Source organism: Triturus cristatus, chromosome 3_2, assembly GCF_964204655.1.
Source record: "Triturus cristatus chromosome 3_2, aTriCri1.1, whole genome shotgun sequence".
NCBI lineage: Eukaryota > Metazoa > Chordata > Amphibia > Caudata > Salamandridae > Triturus > Triturus cristatus.
Window position 1 is genome coordinate 969,554,684 of NC_140584.1, and position 20,138 is coordinate 969,574,821.

The following is a 20,138-nucleotide window of genomic DNA, read 5'->3' on the forward strand; positions in this document are numbered from 1 at the left end:
GGCAGAAAAAAAAAATCAAATCAATCTGAGGTGACGTCTTTGTCCCGGTGCACTTTGGGCTAAGGGAGGAGTCACAAGATCGAGACAAAAAGGTCTTTAAAGATAAACCTGCACATGTCTGCACCAAAGTCTAGGTTGCAGGAGTATGCAGAGCATGTGATCTACAGTAGCACAATACAAACACTAACTTGTATCGTCCCTCGCCACTACTAATACTGCTAGGTGAATGCAGGTGTGAGAACCCATGACAGGCTTGGGAAAAGTGGTTAATTGAAGGATTCTTGGTCATAATACCTGCATATCCTTGTTTATGTTGCTGTCAAGAGCAAAGGCCAAATACAAAGAAGGATACCTTAACCCACCATTGCAAAAAGGGCCAACGGATAGCCAACACCAGTTCTATAGAGGCTTTACACCCTGGCAGATAAACAAGTCATGATAAAGATTTGCATTAAAATACCAGGATTTCACTTCATGTCACACAGGCATTATTTAATCCTTGCTCCATGCGATCACACATCCCTTACCTCTATCTCTGGAGCAGCACATTTGGTTAATTCAGTTGGCTAAAAAGCTAATTTGTAGAAGCTGGAACAGGTTTTTGACACCTGCAAATGAAGGTCAATTAGTTGAAAGTCCGAAAAAGCCATGTTTGCCACAAAGGATTAAGATAAGCTCTATATCAGTACCTGGAATCAGTTTCATAATGTGCACATAAAATTGCAGGATCTTTGGGCGGCTTGTGAATGTTTTTCACTTCAAATCTTGCATTGCTCTGCTTGCCCCCTCTTCATATACCTTTGATTTGTCTCCTTTTCAATGGCAGAGATTCAAAGAAGCAAAGTTGCACTTTAGCAACTTAAATGCGTTTGTCAAATGTATGATTAGGTTTCATTTGTCACTGGAAGCCTTTTAATTTAATAATGTTCTTCCTTCCCTGCTCCAAATAGACTGCAGGAGCTCAGGAACGCAAATGTAGTCAAGACTTTGATCAGTGCATTTACAGATGAAGGTGCACTGTTGCACGCAAATGATCCACTCCAGGAACCAATAGAACAGGTATAGATCTAGTATGCATCAGATAGACAGTACGATTGCTTACCAGTTGTGATTTATTGCCACTAATTTTCTGTAACACAGAAAATGATCTGAAAGCATGTAGATTACAGACTTTTTACAGATAAGTTAAATTTTCATTGGACATTTTTAAAAAATCTGCATTTGGTACCAGATCAAAAAAAACAAAATATATTTTTTAATTTAATCAGAAAGAACATCACTGCAATATTAATTTCAATTTTGTTACTTTTTACAGTTCTGTACAGCAAAGTAGCAAAAAATTCATTGATTACAATTAATCATACCAAACAAAATATAAAATAAAAAGGGAGCGGGGAGTGAAGAAACCAAATCTTAAATGTACACAGCGATCTTTCATCTGCAAAGAGCTGGACGCCGAAGTATTGCTACTCTATGCACGCCAAACTGTTCCTATCAAAAAGATATTTGGTGTGAAATGTTCCCTTTCTGTACTGCAGTTTCTTTTACAAAATATTACAGTGATTTGATGTATATTTACACACGGTTTTGCACAGATAGAAAAATTATTATAAATTACAATAAGGCTTGGCAATCAAGGGTTTTTACAAATGTTACATTAAAGTGGTTACTTACTGTATGCCTAGTGCCTTGTGACAGGATGCGTGGCCTAGACCACGGTTCAAGTACACTAAACCAAAATACAGAAAGCAATATGCGCCTTGGTAAGTGCCATGAGCACAAAAACAAGTTATCTGTCTTTACAAAGAAAAAGATCAGACAAATGCAGGATGTGCAGTTGGAAACCATAAAAATCTCCTAAGAAAAAAGGCCTGCTTTTGAAGTCAGATTAATAATTTGTTGTTAAATTGTTACATCAGAGAAATAACTCATTTAAGCATACTTCAGATCTGAGCCAGCTCTAGATGCTAAAGTGGCTCTAGCCAGTACCAGCAACTGCTGTTTGCCTGACGCAATATTTGCTCCACTTACAGTGGTTATATTCCCTTCCTTTGCCTTTTCCCCCCACGACAACTAAGGGAAAGCTATATATAATTAAAGCTCTAGTTTATGGCTTGTTTTGCATAGTGTCTGCCTTTGATAGGGATGAGGTACACATTTAATATTTTAAAGTGACATGCAAACAGGACTAGCAGGAAACAAAGAAAATCCTCAAACTAAAGACATTTTGAAAATGTGTAGACACGTTCTCCCTTCAAGTGCCAAGCCCAACATCAATACAGTGCAAAAGTGATTTTTTTAAGAAAATGATCGCCTTGGACATCAAAAACGTCAGTAACCGTCTATCCACTGAGCAAACCCTCTTTCCACCAGGGTTCGGTTTATCGATACCACCTAAGGAAAAAGTAAAACAAGTATAAATCAGAGTGCACATACAAAGCTTTATACAATCTTACCACAAATGGCAAGGAATAATTAAGATCAAAAGGAAGAAGTGAGATGGAAAAGAGCTGGGCTGGAGAGAAAGGAGGAAAAGGGTAGGTGGGTTCCAAGTTCTCTGCGGATCACAAAAAATGGGATACATTCATAAAACAGCAGCGTCCAACTTTGGTCTAAGAGGGCTGACCCATGCCAGCATTTCAGACAAACCACTGAAATAATTTGTTTCTGGTGGTGATCCCGAAAATCTAACGGATACAGAACTCTTTGAACGAGGCTGGGCGTCCTTTCCCTAGAACTACTAGTTGGTATGGCTAAGGTGCATCATCTAAGCTCTATTTTGCTCAACTCTCAGTGGCATAAAGTAAGCACATCTGGGTAATGGAGAATGTGGAAAGGAAGAATTGCATTGTCACAGACATCTGCCTAGTGATCAGCTAAGGGATAAGCATATTTGCGTGTTTTGAGTGCAGGGCAGAAACTCAAATTATGAGTAAATATTTATTACAACCAACACTATATATATATGTGCAACAAGAAGCATGCAAATTAATCAAAGCCTCAATCTAGTTGAGTCTATGGTCCTCTGGCAATAAGCAAATTCAACTTCTGCTGCAGACTTTCTATTGAACTCTGTATATAGGATAAATAAAGAGTGTAGTTTTGCACACATGCTTGTAACGTCCAGTGTACAACACTAAATGATAAATACTACTACATGTACAAATTCACTATGTTAATTTACATACCTCTTCCCCCAGCATACTCCATAATTGAATCAGAGGCAGGCCAGTTGCACCATCATAATTTGTAACCTGCAGGTTTAGAATAAATTACATTAGTTTTACTTCACAAACATTGCACAGGTGTTTGTCAGTAGCTTGGATATTCATGCTAGAAATACAGTAAGCCCAGGGTGAATCAGAAGAATGAGACTACTGCGAGGAAACCCTGCAGACTGTGACACAGACTAACATGAGTAGGGAAGAAAAGGCACAACAAAAATCTCACTTGAAGAACTTGCAAACAGTTCAATTATATTACAAATACCATCTGTTGCAAAAGTGAAGCAAACAAATCTACAAATAACGAGGTATTTAAATAGTCTGTTACTGCACTCGGCATCTTCTGGGTGACCGACCTCAAAACAGGAGTAAACAGGAGCTGAAAACTAAGCACATTACACTTGTGATGCACTTTACAGGCAACTGCTTCGACCTAAACCTAAATTACTTCTCCAGTATTGCATTCAGTGGGGAATTCAAAGCCCTGATCAATGTTAGTCTTCATAACCGAGGACCTCAAAAGCCTTCACGAATCTCTCCAATCCATGGAAATGTTATAATGAGTGGGATTAACTTAAGAAACCAGTTCCTTACATGTATTCATGGATTTGTAACTTTAAGCTCTTCTATATTAATGTGCTTTTCACAATTCAGCTGTCTAGTGGTTTGACAATGAAGTGTTTGTATAAAAAGGTTTTCTGTACACTGCCCTCTTTCAATGGGGAGGTGGGAAGCTAGTATGAGAATCTATTGGAGCTTAAAGCTGAAAAACCTTTATCACAGGTCAGTGGTTTATTTTACAGTTTTTAAATCTCTTCTAGATATACATGCTTTGCACATATTATGTAGAGATATTGCCTTCCTGTGGTGGAGGGTCAGAATAGGGAGTGGATGTGAACCATGTTCTTAGTACTTCTTGTTCTACTGCAACCTCTTTGCATGTCTATTTAAACATTCGTTTTGTGAAAGTGTGTTCAGTGGAACAAGTGGTTGCCCTACAGTTGTCTTGCATCTAGATGTTGGCCATGAAAGCTAAAGTCCCCTATTTCTTTATGGTAGAACGTGTCCCAGGCCTGGTTTCTAATGTTTTGCTAATAGATAAAAGTTTAATGGTCTATGCTATCCAACTGGCGATGAGTGTTATTGGTTACTGCTGTGCACAAAGCCTGTGATAAAAGTCACAGTACTCGTGAGTTTCTATTGTGTGTAAACTACATGTAATACATGATCGTCCCTCATTACATCTAAGATGTGTAAAGCCCTCTGTGCTGCATTGGATGGCTTCTGGAAAGAGGCCGCATCGTGATGAATTAGTTGATGTGTAAAGCGATACTAAATTTGGCAGGAATCTTGGGTGCCTCTAGCTCTGAAAAGCTTTCGGCACTAAGTAGATAGTTTTCATCTGCAGCTAGTTGTATCTGGTTGCATACTGAGTAACCAGTCACCATATCTTTAGATCCCCCTTGGGTGTCACCAGCCCATGTGATGCATCTTTAATGATGCCCTGTGGAAGAGATATACCTAATGGTTTCACCTTGAACATATTACCCGATTTCCATCATTTCATTTGCCTGGTGGTCTCATCTGTTACAGCCAGCAGATTTCACAAAATTCACTATTGTTTGCCACCATTGGTTGTTCAACCACTCCTGAATGGGTTATGAATGCAGTCTTGTGTTTGGAATAGGGTGAATGTAATAGGCATCAGTCTCAATTTCATTATCATTCTCACTGTCAGACAGACGCCTGGAAAAGGCAAGGCAGTTTCAGCATTGCCTGCACTCTCTTTGAGGCCAGTTACTAGAAAGTATAAAGAGTACCCATTGTGTTTGTCTCCTTTAGGGGAACTATATATTGTATTTTTCTCCTACATTTTTGGTACCAGTTTGCCGTCATGGGCAGATCTTCTGAAGTTGCTGCCCCTGGTCTTTTCTCTGTCTCGAACAAAAGTCGGACTGCTGTTGCTGTTGCCATTGTGTAGGTTTTACAAACTTACTTTCTGCTGTCTCCAGGATTTGCAAAGTGTTCTTCCTTGGACCCTCCTTTCAGATGCAGCTCACATTTTTCTGGAGGGATTGTAAACTTTCAGAGCCCACATGGAGTTTTTTGTCTCATTCACCTTCTGTATTGCACCTAAAGAGTGATTCCGTGTCTGGGCCAAATAGATGGCTTTTACTGAGAGGCATGTCCATTACATTTGCTTAGACCTCGGACTTAAATACACAGATGAGCATCAATGCTGTGATAGTCTAAACAAAAGATGACTTCAGGCAAGAGTTCACTGTTTTTCCCATATTTATATCTGCTCTGGCCCCCTTTTGATACTCTTCCGGAAGGTAGCACACAAGATAATCCCAATGCTGGTGTGCATATCTGGTTATGGAGGGTGTTGGGACTTGTGATGAGGCACACTAGGTTGATAAGCTTTCTCTCTGCTCATTTTAAAACAAACTATTTTAACTTTGTTGCCATTGCTTGATATGCTGCTGGGGGTTTTTTGAATAGGATTTTGGGAATTTTAACTTGCAGTTTATTTTTATTTGTTTGGAGTGTGTTAAAATCCTTTTTACAATTTGATTTGCTGCTTTTTTGATACGGAGTGTTATACTCCTTTCTTAATTGCATATTGCACTCTATCTTGGCCACTTAGTTCTCGGCAGCCATCTTGACAGTGCTGCGCGCCATTCGCGCTCAGCGCTCTAGCTGATGCATGCTGCCACCGTCCACATAAAACCCTAATTAATGGGCTGTGGTCAGACGCGCAGCGGACGTGCGCAGTGGGCGCGCCGGTGGCGCGTCAAAGGCAAGCCCGGCAGCGCCCAGGGCCAGTTATGCTGCCCGATGAACGCCGGAAGATGGGGCTCACTACCGGCTATCTGGCGAGTTTCTAAAAGCGCTTCTGCCTCCTCATTGCCTTTTACTGTTGCAGCACTATGCCTTTCAAATCGGACTGTGTCTGCGCAGCCTGTGGTTTTGTTCCAAAATTAAGAGCTTTTGCCGATCAAACCGCACGCCAAATCCAGGAGATGCTTGCGCATTAGAGCTGCCCTCATAAATGCCAGATCACTGAGGAAGCACCACACTGATGTTTTTGACTTGGTCTCTGATAAATCTTTGGATCTGCTGTTTGTTATGGAGACCTGGCTTGATGCCGAATCAAATCCAATTGTTGCGCTGGCCACCCCTGCTGGCTTTAAGCTTTGTTGGGTGGACCACCCTGTTGGTAGAGGGGGTGGTTTAGCCATCTTGTACAGGGATAACTGGGTTCTTCACAGCGAAGCCTCTAGCATATGGGAGGAGTGCGAGGTTTTGGATTTTAGTATCCACTTCTCCGATCATTTTACATTAGGTGGCTCCTTCATCTATCGCCCCCCTGGTCCAGCTAGTGCCTTTCTTAAATCTTGCGGGGATGCTATAGCTGAGCGCTTACTGCGCTTCTCCCACTACATTGTTCTGGGAGATGTGAATCTCCACCTTGATCAACAAGATGCTAAAGACACTCTGGATTTTCTGGACTCCCTTCAATTGGCCCATCCCTCTCAATGGGTCTCATTCTACTCATCAGGGTGGCCATATCTTCGACCCCATCTGCTCCAATTTTCCTGTTCAGGTGGCCGAGCCCTCACCCATCTCCTGGTCGGACCGCTTTCTTATCTGTTTCTCCTGGGAGGTCCCTCAGCCAGCACGGCCTACATGCTGCCTTCGCACTCCGACGTTCAGTAAAATTGATCCTCTTCAATTTAAGAGCTCTTTAACTGCCTCTAGGGCCCCCCGTCAGCAAGATCTTGAAGGGAGTGTGACCGGGTTTATTAAATGGATAGCTGATTTAGTGTCTTCACTGCGCCTGCCTAAGCTTGCGAGGGAATCCCCTTCTAAACCTTGGTTTTTACCGGAGCTTAAAAATCTGAAACATGAGTGCAAAGTTCTGGAGAGGGCTTGGCGCTCCAGCTGCTACTGCCGTTTGGCGAAACACACTTGGAGCTAAACAAATAAAGCTATTACGCCACTATCGCGGCTGCAAAAAGTCGTTACTTTACATCGCATATCGCCCAGGCAAACCACTCAAAATAAATTTTTTCAATTGTGCAAAGCTTTATGTCCCCATCTGCCTTGGTGCGCTCTTCTCCTGTTTCAGTCCTGGTGCAATACTCTTGCTAGGTTCTTTATGGATAAAATTTGCTCCATCCAAGCCACGTTCTCCTCTTGTTCCCCAGCGCCCACACCCTGTATTTTGTCCGGCCTTTAGCCCACCCATTGCACAATCTTTAATCCTTGCCAGTAGAGTTATCTAGCACCCTTAAAATTATGAAGGCTATGAAATCAGGTTCTCCATCTGATCCCTGTGCAGCCAGACTTTTGGCCACTACCGCAGACTGTATCAATCCAGAGGTCAATCAGATCATTTGTCATTGCGGGATGCCTTTGTTCCAGCATCTTGGAAACAGGCGAAAATACTCTTCCCTCCTTAAAAAACTGTCCCTGGAGCCATCGATTCCCGGAAATTATCGCCTTCTCACTTTTGCCTAGCCTGGCCAAGGTTTGTGAAAAGGTGGTCACAAACCAACTTACCGAGTACGTCGAGGCCTCCGGCCTGCTCCACCTGGCTCAATCGGGTTTCCGAGCCACATATAGCACAGAGTCAGCATTATTGGAGGTGTCTGAGGTGATTCCTGAGGGCAGCTTTGGTTATGCTGGACCTCTTGGCGGCATTCGTTACAGTGCCTCATGCCCTGCTTCTTGATCGCCTCTTGGAGATCAGCGTATCCGGGTCCATCTGGGGTTGGATTAGGTACTTCCTGGAGGGTCACTCACAACAGGTCTGGCTTCCACCGTGCGCCTCGGTTCCTCCTCCAGTGGCCACGAGTATTCCACAGGGGTCATACCTTAGCCCCCTTCTTTTTAACATCTATGTCACCCCGCTGGTTTATCTTGCGGAGGCACTAGGGGCTAAGGTGATGGCCTATGCTGATGACACCCAGCTGCTGTTCTCTTGGAGACGAGACTAGGATGCAGTTCTTCCCGCTCAATACTGCCTATCTTCGGTCTTGCACTGGCTCGCTCAGGCACAGCTCAAGTGCAATGAGGAGAAATCAGAGATCCTTTTGTACGGCACATTCCCTGCCAACAGAGAGAAGCTATGGCCCCCAGGTTTCCCCCTACCTAGCTTTAAGGGAGACTCAGTCAAGAATCTGGGGGTCTGGTTCAATGAGAACTTTATTTTCTCATCGCAGATTAAGAAGTTGTCTGGCACCTGTTTTAGCATCCTGAAGACTTTGAGGAAGTTTTTCTCTTTTGCCTAATTCTGCAAAGGAAACTGTTGTCCGTGTTCTAATTCTTTCCCGCCTCGATTACGCTAACGCACTGTATGCTGGCATTCCAGGTTACCTTTTGAATAAATTACAGGTGATTCAAAATTCGGCCGTCAGACTCCTGCTGGGCCTTTCCAGCAGGTGTAGTGTGCGCTCTCATTTGCGATCTCTGCATTGGCTCCCGGCAGAGGCTTGAATAAAATGTAAAATTGTATCTATTGCTCATAAAGCCCTCCATGGTCTGGGACCCATTTACCTGCAGAAGAGGTTCTCTTTCTATACTCCAGTGAGACAGCTGCGTTCCTCCTCCCACTGGCGCAGACCCCTCGGTTTAATCGCCAGAGGCTTGGCAGGAGTTCTTTTGCCCGGATAGCTGCGCTGGCATGGAATGCATTGCCATTGGCCTTACGGGGCGTTAAACATCCTTTGATCTTTAAGAAAAAGTTGAAAACCTTTCTTTTCCAGCTCTGTCCTCCGACTCTGATCCATTTCAGGCTCGCGCAGGACACTCCTTGTATTATCTGCATGCTTCATAAGTTTATATAACATAACAGGGTGGCAGTTCTCTCCATCTTCTACCAACCGCCTTCAGTCTACTGCATTTCCTGTCTGGTGGGAAGCTCATGGATGTTGGGGTTAAGTCCCACTTTAATGCTTCTTGTGTACCTCTATATATTTGAGGTCTTGTGAGGATGGCATGTACTTTTCTAGGAATTAAGGTTTCTGGGATAGAAGGCGGAGCAAAAACCTTTACCTTGCTGAAGAATTATTCAAAGCATGAATAAAAATGCATTCTTCCTATAAACAGGGCAGAATGTCTAACAGGATATTTCATCCTTTTCAACCTCCAACTGTAATTCAAAATGGTCTGCCACCCTTTTAACAACCCTGGGATACAGGACTATATCCTCTGGAAGGGGAGATGGGCTTGAGCACTATATATCCACTTCCTCCTAGGGTCTCTGCTTAAGCATCTTCCCACAATGTCTCCTTGTTGTTCATTTCAAAAAGCTGGAACCTCTGTCTCAGTGAGTGATTAGTGGTATTCTTTCGCCACTATTTCTACCACCCCTTCAACTTTCTGGGGTGTTTCCTCTATGCCAGATGTAGAGAACTACTGCCTCAACTTATTCATCACAAAGGCTTCAGTTAGTTGGGAGGAGACTGTCTTCTTCATGAGGTGTTCAGTCTCAGCCTCCAGTGCTCTCTTCTTCCTCTTGATGCTGAAGGTCGGTTTGTTCCTATAGAACTTTCAAGGGTTCCTGTCTGGCCTTCAATTTCAAGCTCGATAGGCTTTGGAAGTCGAGCCAACATTCTTCCATAAATCCTTACCAATAAAGTTTTTTTGCCCGGTTGTATCAAGAGTCTGTAGCTCCTTCGACTGTAGGTTTTTATTTTGGCGTCAAAGGTTTTACGTTTGTGTTGCTCAATTTAATGCTTGAAGGCTTTGGTGTTTTACCCCAAGAGGGACGGGTGTGACAGACATGGGTCCCATGCTCTCCATGCCACTGGAATCAAGCTATCCTGGCTGAAGAGGGGCGAAACCCCGAAACCGGTCCTAGGATGCTTGTTTCCAGTCCAGAGAGGACCTGGCTTGGCAGTTCGGGCTGGACTGTTCCCATGAGGTACAGGGTCAAGATTGATTTGCATATGGCTGGGTTCAAACTGGAATGGCATGGTGAGCAAAAAAAACTATGGATTTAGGCCCAGATCTCTGTACTGGGGTGGATGTATGACATTGTTCTGCATTCTGTCGATCAACTGTTTTTGCATTTGGTGTTTTAGGTGCTAATCCTGAAAGCCTTTTCTTTTTTTGATGGTTCCAATATTTGTTTAATATGGACACACTAAGCTTCGGATATACTTTCATACAGCTCCAATTCTGGCTGAGTGAACTGCGACATTATCAGTTGAAAAGTCTACCTGCTTTCATATAGCAGAAAGCAGTAGCAGCTATCAGTCAAGCAACTGCTTATTTGAATAGAGGATAACCTACATTTTCAAGGATTTCAAAAGGCAATCAGAAGCTGGTGCAATTTGAAAAGTTTTGCGAACATAAAAAAAATACCTTGTCATGAAATTGTGGAAACGGATACTGAATGGTGAAAGCTTATTTCACCGATTGTTTTTTCTGAAGGAAGAGTCAGAAGGAACACAACCCTTCATAAGATGCATTTAATTTCTAAACGATTTATTTCTTAAACTGTTCCTTATTAGCAGCACTGGTACAATATTTAGCTACCATGTGACTACTGGGCTTCTAGAGGGATACAACCAGAAAGACCTTTGACAAAATCTTTCCCAACCCTGCTAGTCCACAGGCTGCCAGTAGTGTGTCTAAAGAGGGAGATTGCTGTGTTATAATTATCATGCTTTTCCTCTTCTAGGTATCCTCGAGTTTTAGTTAAACATACATTTATTATTTAGAATGGCATTTTAACAGTAGCCTCATTGTCCAAAGCAAGCATGTGGGCTTAAATTAGGCTATTCTTTTGGTGCAGAGTTTAGCTTAGTAAGCAATAGATATAAGGTTAGGATTGCTATAAAGTTGCACAACCAATATATTGCACTATTTTCTCCTGGTCACACTTCTTGTAAACGTTGCAATTACTATTCGGCTTGTTTTTATCATAGTTGCTCTGCCTATTGTCTGCACTAGGATAGGATTTGGATTTTAAAATAAATCTTTAAAATATATCTATTGTTTTCTAGTGTTCATAAGAGTGCCTTTCTATTATGAAAGCGGGTTTGGGTTCCATTAATTATCCCTGTGCTATTTTATTAATTGATTGTTACCTGAAACGCAGCACAATCACGTACTGCTCAGTAGGTTGTTGAAGTACAATAGGCATGCTGTCTCATGTTGATACACTGAAAAATTCCATATTGCCAGGGAGTCTAGAATGCCTATTTCTGGGCCATGTTCTGGAAGATGCAGAAAACAGCTGCAAGATGTACTTTGATCGACAAACAAGTTAATTAACTTCAGTAACGTCTTATCTGGTAGAGTATCTAGCTGCAGATTCCTTACCTTAGAATTATCCGCAGGCATCAGACGGGATCAGGAAAATATTTGTGAGCCGTACTCCTGCGAGCTGGTAAGTGACATCACTCTGCTTCGCGTGGCATCATACACACCGGAAGGGACGTGCACGGTACCGGACGGCAGTTTCTATTCACAACTTTCCATGCCAGGGGCACGGAGCCACAAAGCACACTGACCATTGGCGAGGAAAACTGCTGCCCTGAACAGGGAAAAACCTTAACCGTAGAAATCAGTTTGTGGGGAGAATGGGTGAGTTGGTAAAGAATTTGCGCCTAGATAGTCTCTGTACTAGATAAGGCATTACTAAAGGTAAGTAACTTTTTCATCTGATAGAGACTTCTAGCCACAGATTCCTTACCTTAGAATAAACTGTCCATCCCAACGGACCAGACTGTACAGGCAGTAGTGCTTGGTAAGTGTGTGTGTAGAGATGCCCAAATTGCTGCCTGGCAGATGTCCAGGATCAGAACTTTGTGTGCTAACGCAGTGATCGCAGCCTTGGCTCTGGTGGAATGAGCACGCAAACCCTCAAGGAGTTGCTTCTTGGCCAATGCTCACTGACCCTCCAGGCAATGTTATAACTAGGAAGGCCTTCTTGATGGTAAGGAGCTTGAGAGAAGAGTTATGCAGCTGCTCTAAGGGAGCGCACATCAGAAACATAAGTACAAGATTGAGGAATGATAAAGTGTCAAGGTGGAAATCTAGGTCATCAGAACTAAGATGGCCGCTAGGCAAGGAGCATCGGAGAGGAGCTCCTGAGGGATGGGATCGCCTTTGGCAAAAATCCTGGTATTTCCTCAACTATTCTGTAATAGAGAAATATTTCTAGGAACTTACCTCAAGAATATGCCAATTCATTTTGGGCGCCCGACCCCTATCCTTCCACGAATACTATGACAAGCCCTCCCAAGGTAGCGTCCTGGACCTTGGCAATGCTGCCACGCCTCTTCTGAGTAGAACCAGCTAGGGGATTTGGTTAGCAGCTCCAGCACCACACACAGCCACAGAGACTACATCCACAGTGGACTCACGGCAATGCCTCATCTTTCTGCTGGTCGGGGGGATTATCGGCTACCTGGACACCCTGCTACGGGCCATTGCATGGATACAATGACTATGGGGTGGGCTGCTTTGGGTGGTGCAGTCTGGGTGTGCACCCCCCCCTAGACTCCACTGAGTCAAAGCACAGTGCGGGCTGCGCAACCGGAGGGTGTTCCCATAGCCGGCTGTACTGAGCCCAAACGTTGAGTACACATCGTTTAGGTTCCGGGCTGTCCCGGCCTTTGCCTGGTTCTTTTCCAGACGTGGTCCGACCTCATGGGGAACGCTCTCACCCCAATCTGCCTGCAAACTTGACCGTGAAGACGGCGCGGCGTTGTGTCCCAGCAGTGGCCACCCCAGCCAGGGAAGGCTGGATCACACCTGTATGTGTTACGTTACAGCAGCCACAGCTGATGAGGGCTGGACCACTGACTTTGCGGCGACCGTGCCCTGCCTCTCACTTGTGACTGAATGTAGGGGCCCCGGACAGAGGAGAGTAACAGCGTGTTGTCATGTTCGCCTTTACCTGACTGGTGGCTCAACCTGGGGAGTCCCTTCCCCATCAGTCTGTGAAATTTGGTTTCACCCACTCCCTGTGGAATGACCATCGTAGCTGCTCCCGTGTGGCTCAGGCCCACTACTGTTTGACAAAGGGTCAGAGGCCATTCTGTAGGGTCACTCTTTTGTCCTGGCACAAAGACCTCACCTCTCAAGATGGCGCCCAACTAGCTTGTCTGAAATAGACACAAGACTGGCTCTGCAACTCAGGCACTGAAAGAAAAGCAGGGTTATGGGAATCTAACCACTTCATCAAAAGAAAGGTAGGACTATTCTAGGATGCATCTATTGAGCAGTCATCTTGTGATGGTGTCTCCTCCCTTGCTCATCCCAGCCCCAGATTCTTTTTTATTTTTTATTTTTATTTTTTTAATTATTTTAGTGCTTGACAACAGTACAAATACAGAAAGCAAGCGGAGAAGACATGGCAAAGATGGTCAGCATAAATATGATATCATACATCTGTTCAATGGTCCAGAGAACTATACCTTGAAAGACATGTACACCAACAACAACAAAAAAAAAACAAACATAAATTAAGCCAAAGAAGAAAAAGAAAACAGGGCAATACATTAATCTACAGCTCCACCCACTCCTGAACAGGGGCCCAGATCTTATGACCCAACTCAGAGCTCCTTCTACCACGCCTCACATAAATTGCAGATTCAAGACTATAGAGGGCTAGAATCCGGGATCTCCAATTAAAAAATGTTGGGGCTTCTGGACTAAGCCATTGTGACGTGATGCAAAGCCGAATTAAAGACATTGTTATAAATAAAAAAGCTGAGAGATGTCTTGTCCTTTCAGCTGAATCACAACCAAGCATCACCATCTCTAAAGAAATATTAAGGGGGATGCTTAACCTAGAATTTATAAAATGCTCCACATCAGATAAGAAGCCCGCTAGCTTTGGACAAAAATAGAACATGTGGGTATCATTAGCCGCCTGGAGCCCACACCTAGCACAGGAATTACCCTTGGAACCTCCCCATTTTGAAATTTTGGCCGGTGTATAATACAGGTCGAATAATGCCATGTAGCTCTGAGTACGAAGGCTCCCAGGTATTAGGGCATAGCTTGCTAGCTCCAGTGACATACTGATATCCAGTCCGGCTTTACCTAATTTGCCCTCCCACTTAATATTCTGTAGTACCAAATCATCAGGGATGTTAGATATCAAATATTGATACAGACCCCCAATTCTAGCCCTTCTTTGAATCATTTCAAATAGAGTGATTTTTCCCAAAATATTTGGCATTTGGTGCTGTTTTTTAACTATAAAGCTCCTGATCTGCAGGTTTTTGAAAAAGTCATGGGTTTTGAGATAATACCTCCCCTTCAAGACAGAGAAAGGGGCCATTTGTCCATCGACACTCAAGTCACCAATTACAGCCAGCCCCGATAACTGCCACCTGTAGACAGCCTAATCTTGAAAAATAGCTGGCAAAAGTCGGACAGCCGAGAACGGAGTAAAAAAATTAATATTTGGAATTACACATGTGGCGTATTTTACGCCATATTGAAAACATACCCCAGATAACCTTAAATGTTGTCTTTTTGTAATAGCTCGGCTCCAGGATCCGCAAAAGCACACCCTTAGCAGTCTCGCCGAGGCCCAATTCATAAATAGTGGGTCTACAGCAAATCGGTACCTCCGCCCTATCACCCAGCAATGGCACCCCCAAATTTTGAAGCATAGCTGACCAATAATATAATAAAAGATTGGGACTGACCAACCCCCACGCTCACTAGGGAGGCACATCCATTTAGCTGCCCTACGGGGGCGATGATATCCCCAAAGAAATCTTATACAGATTCTTTCGGCCCTAACCATACTTTGCTGTGAGAGCTCCAATGGGATAGTACGAAATAAGTATAAAAACTTTGGGAGGGCCATCATCTTCAAGACATTGCATCGCCCATAGAGAGAGGTGTAAATTATCCAGTCTTTTCAGCTTGAGGTTGACTGAATCAATAACCGGAAGTATATTTAAATCTGGAATATTATCAACTTGGACAGTAATTTTAACCCCTAAATATGTTGCATCAGGAACCACAGGAGCTTGAGAGGGGCTCATATTCCAAGTTTGAATGACCTGTGTTTTTGAAACATTAAGCTTATAGTTTGATAAATGTCCGAACTGTTCCGCTAGAGTTTTTAAGGCAGGAAAGTGCAACGTTGCTAGTTAGGACCACTATATCGTCAGCGTAGGCCAGTGTCTTAAATTCTGCACCATTGACCCTAACCGAAGTAATATCCAAAGGAGCCTCGATCTTACCAAGAAAGGGGTCAATGTACAGAGCAAACAGCAAGGGCGAGCAAGGGCACCCCTGCCTAGTGCCCCTACTAATTTTAATAGGCACTGACACCACCCCTGAGATACGCAGATTTGCTACTGGAGAGGTATATAGTGATTGGATAGCATGGATAAATTTAGCGCTAAAGCCCTTCCAGCGGAGAACTGCCCATAGGAATCCCCAGGCGACCCTGACAAATGCCTTTTCGGCATCCAACAGGATCACTCCGAGGGGGGACTCTGTTGTTTGAGCCCAGTCCAGCAGTGCAATCACCCGCCGGACATCATCAGCTGTGTCCCTAGTTGGAATAAAGCCATACTGACGTGATACCAAAGGAGTGATTACCAGCGCCAATCTAGTTGATAATATTTTAGAATAAATTTTGCTGTCAGTATTTATCAAGGAGATCGGTCGGAAAGAAGCGGGGTTTAGTTCCGGCTTGTCTTTTTTTTTTTTTTTTTAAAAAGGACAATGGTGGTTTGATGCCAAGAGTCTGGTGTAATACCCCCTTGTTCTGCCCTGAAAACTGACAAAATATCCTGACGAATCTCCTCAGAAAACATCTTATACACTTCTAGCGGAATTGCATCTGGACCTGCAGCCTTACCATTGGCCAATGAGTTGATAGCTAGCTCAACCTCCTCCCACTCTATTGGGGCAGACAGAGTTCCATTTTGCTGAGCTGTAACTTGGAGGGTGCCCAAATCCTGAAAAAAATCCCCAACATCTGAAATATTAAGAGAGCTGGGGCTGAAACTTTCCTCTGTATAGAGGACAGTATAAAACTTACGGAAAACATCCATGACACCCTCCTCTATCATAAAGGCGGCCCTGATCATCCTGGATTCTAATAATTCGGTTAGCGAGGTTCTTCTGCTGAAGCCGTTTGGCCAAGATTTTACCGGAATTCTCACCATATTCATAAAGCATTGTTCGATATTCTAAATACTTAGCAGCTAAATCTTGCCCAAAAAAATCCAGAAGTTTGGACTTAACTATGGCGACCGATTGCTGGCTTTGGCTAGTATCAAGCCCCATCTTAATCATGTGTGTTAACTCAACCTCTGCGACCCTAAGCTCCTCAATACGCTCATTGATTTGTGCTTGAATAGTTTTCCGCCTGAAAGCTGCAAAGCTCTTGGTTTCACCACGGATTGCAGCCTTAAGTGTATCCCACACTATGCTATTAGAGGCGGTCCCCCTATTGATATTTAAGAATTCAGGCATCCACTTCCTCATATGATCCCGATAATCCCGTTCTAGCAATAATTTCCTTTCAAAAGTCCAAACCCTAGGGACTCTTACCGAACATAAAAAGGGACATTGTACTATCAGAGGGTTATGGTCAGAGAGAATTCTTGGGGAGGCAGAGATAGAGGCGACTTCGGCTAGCTGGTCTGAGATAAAAAAATAGTCCAAGCGGACCATTTTATTATGCGGAGCAGAAAAGTATGGGTATCCGTCTTGATCCTTATTATGGCGGTACCAGAGGTCGGTTAAGCAATGTTCTTGTATCAACGCCTGGAGAGCCCTAAACACCCTAGGTTTCCTACCAGAATATTTTAGTACACCGCCTATATTAAAATCGCTTGACAGATTAATATTTAAATCACCACAAAAACAAATAGGGTGCGGCCATAATGCTAGTTCTGCATTTAAAAAATTTAAGACCTCCGGATCGTCCAGGTTTGATCCATAAACAGTGCAGATGGTTAATGGTCAGTTATTTATTACCAATTCAGCTATTGCCCATCTGCCCACACTAGATTGGCTAGACTTCCTACATATTCCAACACCTCGTTTCAGCAGAATAGCAACACCCCTTATCATAGATGACTGACGGGAGCATCCAACTAAATCAAAGCCAGGAATCTTCAAATACTCCCGTTTGTCCCAAGGTACGTGCGTCTCTTGTAAACATAGTATGTCTCTTGTAAACCTAGTATATCTATCTGCATGGTCAAAACAATTTTAGAAAACAAAGCCCTTTTCTTAGGATTATGGAGGCCACATATGTTCCAAGAGCATAATCTTAGTTTACCCAGTCCCATTTAAATTCATGAGGAAACCTACTCTACAGCGACACAAGATGACCATTTTAATCCAACCAACTGAAAAGATACAATAACTAATAATGACAAGATAACCATACATGCCATATATGCCACGCTGAAATTCTCAATCAAGCTTTTAAAAATCCCCCATCCCATCCCTTCCCAACCCCTCCCCGCCACCCTCAACCCCACCCCTCCCTACAACAGCCCCACCCCGACGCTGAAACCACCCCCCCAAACCCCTCACCCCCCCTTACTGGGCCAGCCCCAGATTCTTCTGCTAAAATGCACAGATTCTTCTTCTAAAATGCACAACCTGCCTACTGCACCATGTCCCATTTAAGTCTCATGCTAATTTCCGCACTTTTTCATGGGACTCGACCCCATAAAGACAAACCTTTATCAAAGGATACTTCTAATCATGGAAATGACAATTCTGATTGAACTACAACCCTGTGCTTCTCAAATACGGCAGCCCTACCTATGGTAGTCCTCTGCAAATGTTATACTCAATCTCAAAACTTTACACTTCGCACACTATTTGCCTCCTTTTTCCAACATGGCTCCAAATAGCGCCTGCCCAACAACAACCTGCTGTCATGACATCCCCGAAACGTTAATCTCTGATGCATACTTTTGCACTTCATAAGGCGGTGTGGTTAATGACCTATTCTTTTTCACTAACAGAAGAGACCAATGAATAAGAGTCTTAACCTCCTTGCTCCGATCCAAACCTAACACGAAAACTCCTCACTGTTTGCGAATAACCGCAATACCCTTAAGACTTCAAAGCAGATCATGCAATATCCCTCTGCAAACAATGGAAATATCCGTATTCAAGAATCGGCCAGTAATCTTGATCAATTTGACAAAATCTTTATGCGGTTCAAAAATAAATTAGATAGCTCTGTACCATTTACACCACCTAACCGAAGCCTCGCTGCTGCACCAATACCTCACTCGACATCTACCTCACTCGACATCCACCACCCTCTCTACCTCCCCCCTCACTGGAACTCTTGGCTTGACCAGTCTACAAGCGGCACCAATAATGAAGCTAACGTAGCTGATCCTAGGTCTTCTTCCACAATCAAAGATTGTATGACTACCAGCGCGATGGTCTTGCCCGCTCTACCTACTTGCACTTCTCATCACATGTCATTAAAACAAAGCTCTCCCCCCCACTGATCTCAATAACTACAATCTGGGGAACTCTAGATCCTCGAGCTGTTCTCCCTATTCATCCCCTTCACCCTGGCTGGCTCCTCACTCATCCATCGCTAGTCCTGACACCCAGATCTCAACTACTCTAGTCCACAAAGGTCTCACTGCTGAGTCTAATCTGACTCTTTCGCCTACCCCTCTTCCTCTATCCTCCTCCAATTCTCCATCAACGAACCTCTTCTGACTGTCCGTCTCCTTGCCTACCTACCTCCTTACAGCTGAAGATTGCATATCACATACTACTACCCCCTCTTCAAAACAATTTAATTCACTGGCTACTCCTAGACCATTTTAGCAAAACAAAGAACCCAGTAAACTCGGAAAGGACAGCGGTGGACATACCCTCCACAATGAGAGAAAACCACTGACCGCTTCCACTCCAGGCATCAAAAAGAGTATCCTCCATTCAGACAGTTCCTGAGGATCAGGAGGAACTGTACCGAACTAAAGGACTACAAGAAACAAGTAGACCAACTAACTGAACAATTGATAGGCAGGAACAACCCCAGACGAATGGTGGACCAAGCTAAAAACAAAAAACAAGCATTAAACAACCATAGAGATACCCAGCTAGAACCGCGATACGCTTTATACAGAACGATCAAGAAGCACAACCCATCTGTATCACAATCTATAGTGGGACTTCCAATCTACTCTCCAAAATTAGCCAGAAACCCTGGCGTATTCTGAATAGTGGAAATTTGTCTGTGCCGAAACCCATATTCTCCCACAGAAAAGGAAAGAGCTTGAGGGACATTTTAGTACACACATTGCCACGTATTGTGAATAACAACCCTTCGACATTACCCATGGGCCATTACCCATGTGGGAATTGCAGCTTCTGCTGTCTCACAGAGGCAACTAAAACGGTGTCTTAACAATGGAATGATTTGGCAACTCCGAAACTTAAACTGCAATACATCTAAGGTGGTCTACCCGATTACGATTACTTGCCCTTGCTATCTGTACTACGTGAGCATGACCACTCCAAAAGTCAGAACTAGGATCTGCGAACACAGCAGCAACTGGTTATGCCAATGGACTACTACAAAAATGTAGTCAAATTATCTTGAACGAAAACACGCACCCAGTGATTTGAAATGGTTAGTCCTGAAACTTATAAAAGACACAGACAATCTGGAAAGGAAATGTCTCGAAAAGGAACAGAGATGGGTGTTCAAACTCAAGACAGACACCCGGGGCCTCAACGATAACATCCCATGGGCAAATTCCTCTAGATGCGTAACTTAACTTTTACCCTTCCTAAGCTATTTTTGTACAACGAAGATAGAAAGAACTAAAGTAGGATTTTTGTAAACATCCAACCCAAGACAGTTGGTGAAATATCCTAAAGTTATATCTATGAAGTACAAATACTTTGTTA

The 20,138-nt window shown here is 43.5% G+C and overlaps 1 protein-coding gene across 8 annotated transcripts in view; it reads right to left on the minus strand.

Moving 5' to 3' along the window:
- Positions 1-1,094: 1,094 nt before the first annotated feature.
- The window catches only part of AKAP1 (A-kinase anchoring protein 1), a 406,823-nt gene continuing 387,779 nt past the window's right edge, over positions 1,095-20,138 (minus strand). For all 8 annotated transcript variants that reach the window (XM_085649530.1, XM_085649533.1, XM_085649534.1 and 5 more), the window contains 2 exons: positions 3,189-3,254; positions 1,095-2,394 (listed from right to left, as the gene is read on the minus strand). In XM_085649530.1, the coding sequence (XP_085505656.1) occupies positions 2,332-2,394; positions 3,189-3,254 (129 nt within the window). In that variant the 3' untranslated portion in view covers positions 1,095-2,331. The remainder of the gene's footprint in view (positions 2,395-3,188; positions 3,255-20,138) is intronic.